General features: G+C 42.9%; 1 protein-coding gene across 1 annotated transcript; it reads right to left on the reverse strand.

Annotated features, from left to right (window-relative positions):
* Positions 1-232: 232 nt before the first annotated feature.
* LOC139743459 (uncharacterized) lies at positions 233-823 on the reverse strand. Its single transcript, XM_071653940.1, has one exon. It carries the CDS (start codon positions 821-823, stop codon positions 233-235), a length of 591 nt encoding a protein of 196 aa, XP_071510041.1.
* Positions 824-4,682: the final 3,859 nt, after the last annotated feature.

Consider the following 4,682-nt stretch of genomic DNA (forward strand, 5'->3'; position numbering starts at 1 on the left):
TGACGCCATTTGTAGTTTGAGAAAATGGGTTCTGAAATGGCACACAACGTAGGCAGAGGTTGTCGACACAGCTGACACAATATTCATGCACTTGTTCTGCCATAATGTTATCTTGGAGTTCTCTCTCTCTCTTGGTTCATTTCAGAAACTCATTCTTGTATGCATGTCATGGTAGCTTAAATTAGGCAGAGTTGACTCCACTTACAGTAACCTGTATAGCCTCTTCTTAAGCTTACCCTGCAAAACATGTACAATATGTCGAGTTGATAGATCCGGACTTCTTGTGGAGGCTCACCCATACCTTCCATGGCACGTTGTTTATATTCTGGGAGGGCCAGCACTCTGTTCTCAGGAAGCAGTAGTCGCTGTCACTAGCAATTCCATTGTACTGGATCTCCTTGACCCGTCCAGAAGCAAAATAGCTGTATCCTTTGCCATCTTTATAGTCCGATAAGAGCCGTCTCTTAAGTGGGACATTGTCAATGTTTTCTAAGTATTGCCCTATTTCTAGGACCATGGTTGGGGGCCATTTAGTGATGGCTTTCTGCTCACCTTCCCAGTCTTGAAGAGAGTCTGGATTGGGGAGCCTCAAATTAGTGTTCCTTACCATAAGAAGGTCCTCGAGTTTGCTAGCTCTCTCTTCTGATGGATCGGAGGTCGGTTCTGGGGCGAGAGACGGCACCTGCTTGGCTGCGAATACGAGCGCAACTAACTCATCTTTCCTCCCAGACACTTTGAGTTTCCTCTTCTTCAAGAAAGCTTTCAACTGTGGTACTGTCCACAAACGAATCTCGTCAATCGAAACTCCCTCCTCCTCATCCATCGTCACAAATTTCACACGGAAAAACTGCTAAATTAAATCACAAACTGGAGAAAGATACGAGCAAATGAAGCTTGAAGCACTACGAAAAGCCGACAGTGAGCAAACGCGACACACAACAGTACAGTAATCGGTATAGGTGGGAATGTGCATTGCATTGTATGCACGCACAGCGTTTTTGCACAGCTTGCTCGCGACCGAAAAAAAATCCAGAACGGGCCCGATTGACCTCATGACCCGTGACGTCATAAAAGCCCTTCGTGCAACTCCGAACTCGCTTATTCCACCGCCCTCATCCAACCAGAAGCATAGTGGGAGTAGGCTTTCTACCCTGCAATCTGGTCCTCAGAGTCAGCCATCAGTCACTCAGTCAATCTTGTAAATGCTGCTTATCAGGCTTCTGGGGTCCAGTAGAGATCCATGTGGGGATTTCAGGTGATCCTCATACTCCTGTTTCTTTTATGCTGCTGTTTAGGCTGAGCTGGTCGCCGGTAGTGTGATAGCTGGCATAATCTTAGGTGCACGGATAAGTGCATGCACACATAAGTGCAACTAACTCATATTTTCAACCAGAAACCTTCAGATTTCTTCTACGGAGGAATTCTTTCACCTTCCACAGTTTTGTTGTGCAATATCCTGCCAATACGTGAAAAGTTCTCGCTATAACTTTTAAGCACCATGTGATGGATCAACCTCAAACTTGGCTCATGTATGCATATGGGAGAGACAATTCTCTGATCGGATTTTGGGTCTCATGGTCAAAGTTCAAAGGTCAGAGAGGTCATAATGTACATGTATAGAAATAGTTTGTCTGGTGATAACTTAAGAACTCTGAAGATTCAGCTTCAAACTCAACTCATGTATGCATATCTCGAGGAACAGTGGTCTGAATAGATTTGGGGTCACTGGGTCGAAGGTCAAGGTCAAAGATGTCACGGTATACATGAATATGCCATACATTTCCGATCTGGCGATGGCGGAGGCATAAATTCCACCCGCGCGCGGTCAAAGAATTCATCTAGTCTTTTCTTCTCATTCAGTCTTTGAAAATGACGAGACTTAAATGGACAATCTATTCACAAAAAATAATAACTGAGATATTCGTCAGAAAAAAAAAATGTCACTCAGTATCTCTGGGATGAATGTGATATTCTGCTCTTCATCTATATGGGTCCTCATTAAAACAAAAACAAAACATGGTAGGGCCCCCATATCTTGCACTGTATCCCTGTGCCAAGCAATGTGCGTACTGGTAATAACACAAATGTGTTCTGGGTACCTTCATTTAATACATACAAGTAAACTTTGATAATGTACTTCCATTGTTTCTCAGTAAAAAGGTACACAAAATTTACAGAACTCCCCAAACATGTCCATGTTAATACTGATGACATCAACATCATCATGCCTCGGGCAAGCTGAAAGGAATTAAATCCCTATTCTTGCAATTCTACAACAAACTACTAAATCACTACTTTGATGCATATCGTACATGTAGTAAGTACTGCATTTCTATCATCCTAAAAGTGTTAAAATCTTACTCATATGATCTGGAGGCAGCGACTGAAGTGGAGGCAGCGACTGAAGTGGAGGCAGCAACTGTAGTGGAGGCAGCAACTGTAGTGGAGACTGCAGCAGAGGGTACAGTGAGGGTGGTAGGAGGGGCTCCAGCAGGGGTTGAAAGTTCTGGATCCACCAGGTCGTCAGAGTCAGAGATGACCACCTGAGGGCAGTTGTATGCATTCAGCTGGATGTGTTGCTCTCCGCTATATGCCCCATTGGGAGAAACGAAAGTGACACTGACTTGTGGAGTTTAGCTGACACTCGCCAGCAGAGGTATTGTAACATTGTATTGTTTTTGTTTTGCCCCGGGCAGTTGTCTGCATTCAGCTGGATGTGCTGCTCTCCACTGCTGTAATTTTCAAAGAAATGGTGAATGTAGCTAATGAAGACGTTGGTGCCCTTCCCACAGCTCACTCTCCACTGCTGTAGTTCTCGGAGAAATGGTGAATGTAGCTAACAATGACGATGTTGGTGCCCTTCCCACAGCTCATTCTCTCATCTGCCAAGTAATTGACCTGTGCAGGAAATCCCCCTGCTGTAACCCCAAAGATATAGCACTGGAGTCCTGAAATAGATTTAATGGGCCAGATTGTTGGGGATGTGCTGGATAGTTCACTTGCTGTGCAAAATCGAAGGAATAGAGGAATGTAACTGGCTTGGAGATTGATACGTTCTGCGTAAGTGTGTTGATTCCACAGAAACTGGGAAATTTGGAAAGCAATGATGAGCTCTTCCAGGGTGGAAACCAAAAATATCACTCTTGTGAAGTTCAACTGCAAGGGTAACAGCATCGTGCCCAGGGAATCCTGTGCTTGCGTGTGACTTTACAGCTATCTCTTGATCGATGCGACGCATGAGAGTGTTGATCTGCTGTGCACTCTGGCTGATTCTGTCCAGATTCTTCTGATTGCTTCTTCCACGCAAGCTGCAGCAGTTGCCCTTAACAATACGGCTGTGATGTTCTATCACTCGATCAGTTTCCCTCTGACTTTCCTGTAGTGTTAATAGAGCGATTCCAAATCAGTTCATTAGAAAGCCTTGGTGATAAGAAGACCTTGACTTGGGCAAGGAGACGTAGGATATGAAAACTGTACTTCGGCTTCTTTGCAGCTTTGCAGTGGAGAAGGAGAAATTTATACAACAGCATTAGTCTATCCCCATCCCCATGTTGACGAGCATTTCTGAAATCCATGACAACCAATCCCATTGCAAGTGCCACTCTGGAGTAATTCTGTATAGCATCACTGCTTGTTGTGTTTGCTGAGTTTGGTAGAGGTGCATCAATTGCCCCAGTGTGCTTTTCCCTTTGATGTTTCATTAGGTTTTTTTCTGGAAGCATATTTTTTGTGACTTATTAAAGCACATCTTATTTATCATTACCAGACATGTCCAGAATAGTGGCATCGTAGAGGGTACTTCCCCATGGCGCGAAGCAACCATCTCCTTTACTGACATCTGGGTAGAGGTTTTGGAGAAAAGCACCCCTGTCTTTCAATTCCACTTCATCCCCTCGCACACAGTGAATTACTCCATCTTCTTCAAATTCCATCAATGTCCAGATAACTAAAAGAAAAGAAAAGAAAAACAATTAAAAATATTAGCAGCAAGCTTGTGCAGCAGCTACATTTCTGGTGATCTTGCCAGAGTAGAATGCATGTGTCAGGTGAAATTCATGAAGCTCGATCTTGATGCATTACTAGCAAAATTGATGCGATATGCGTCCGATTTTGGATACATATTCTTATAACTGATTCATATATAGCACACCAAAAAAGAAATGATCTTTTGTAATTTGACAATCCTGTCCTGTGCTTCTTACACCAAGAAACTATTTCAGGAATGGAACCACATTTCAAAGAAAATATGTCGTTGAATTCCTGTAAATCCAGTGAGGATTGGAATATTCCGCTATCTCATCATAAAATGTAATTTGATAAAGAACAAGTGGATGTGACCCACAAATTCTTTCCTAAAAAGGGGAAGAGGAATCTTTTATTTTCTTTGAATACCTGAGTCTGCATGAATTACAAATGCAGTTTGTTTTTCATATATAGGATATTTACTTTTTGTAATGTCCTCCAATACTTTAGTCTGTATTGCTGATAAGTGTGTGAACCATAACTTGTCGTGACTTGTCCACATACATTACTATGGATGATGTCACCTACATGCCGTCTATAAAGTGAGAGAACTGTAGTGAAATACTTACCGTTATCGGAATTTCAACGTCTCCAATTTTTGGTGAAATAAACCCCAAAACCATCAGGAATGTCTGGGTAGTTCTGGGTTGGTTGTGACT

Source organism: Diadema antillarum, unplaced genomic scaffold, assembly GCF_040938485.1.
Source record: "Diadema antillarum isolate AM-2024a unplaced genomic scaffold, OU_Dant_1.0 seq00001083_RagTag, whole genome shotgun sequence".
Taxonomy (NCBI): domain Eukaryota; kingdom Metazoa; phylum Echinodermata; class Echinoidea; order Diadematoida; family Diadematidae; genus Diadema; species Diadema antillarum.

Excerpts from the sequence above, each read along its gene's own strand:
- LOC139743459 (XM_071653940.1), bottom strand. The coding sequence starts at position 823 with ATGGATGAGGAGGAGGGAGTTTCGATTGACGAGATTCGTTTGTGGACA.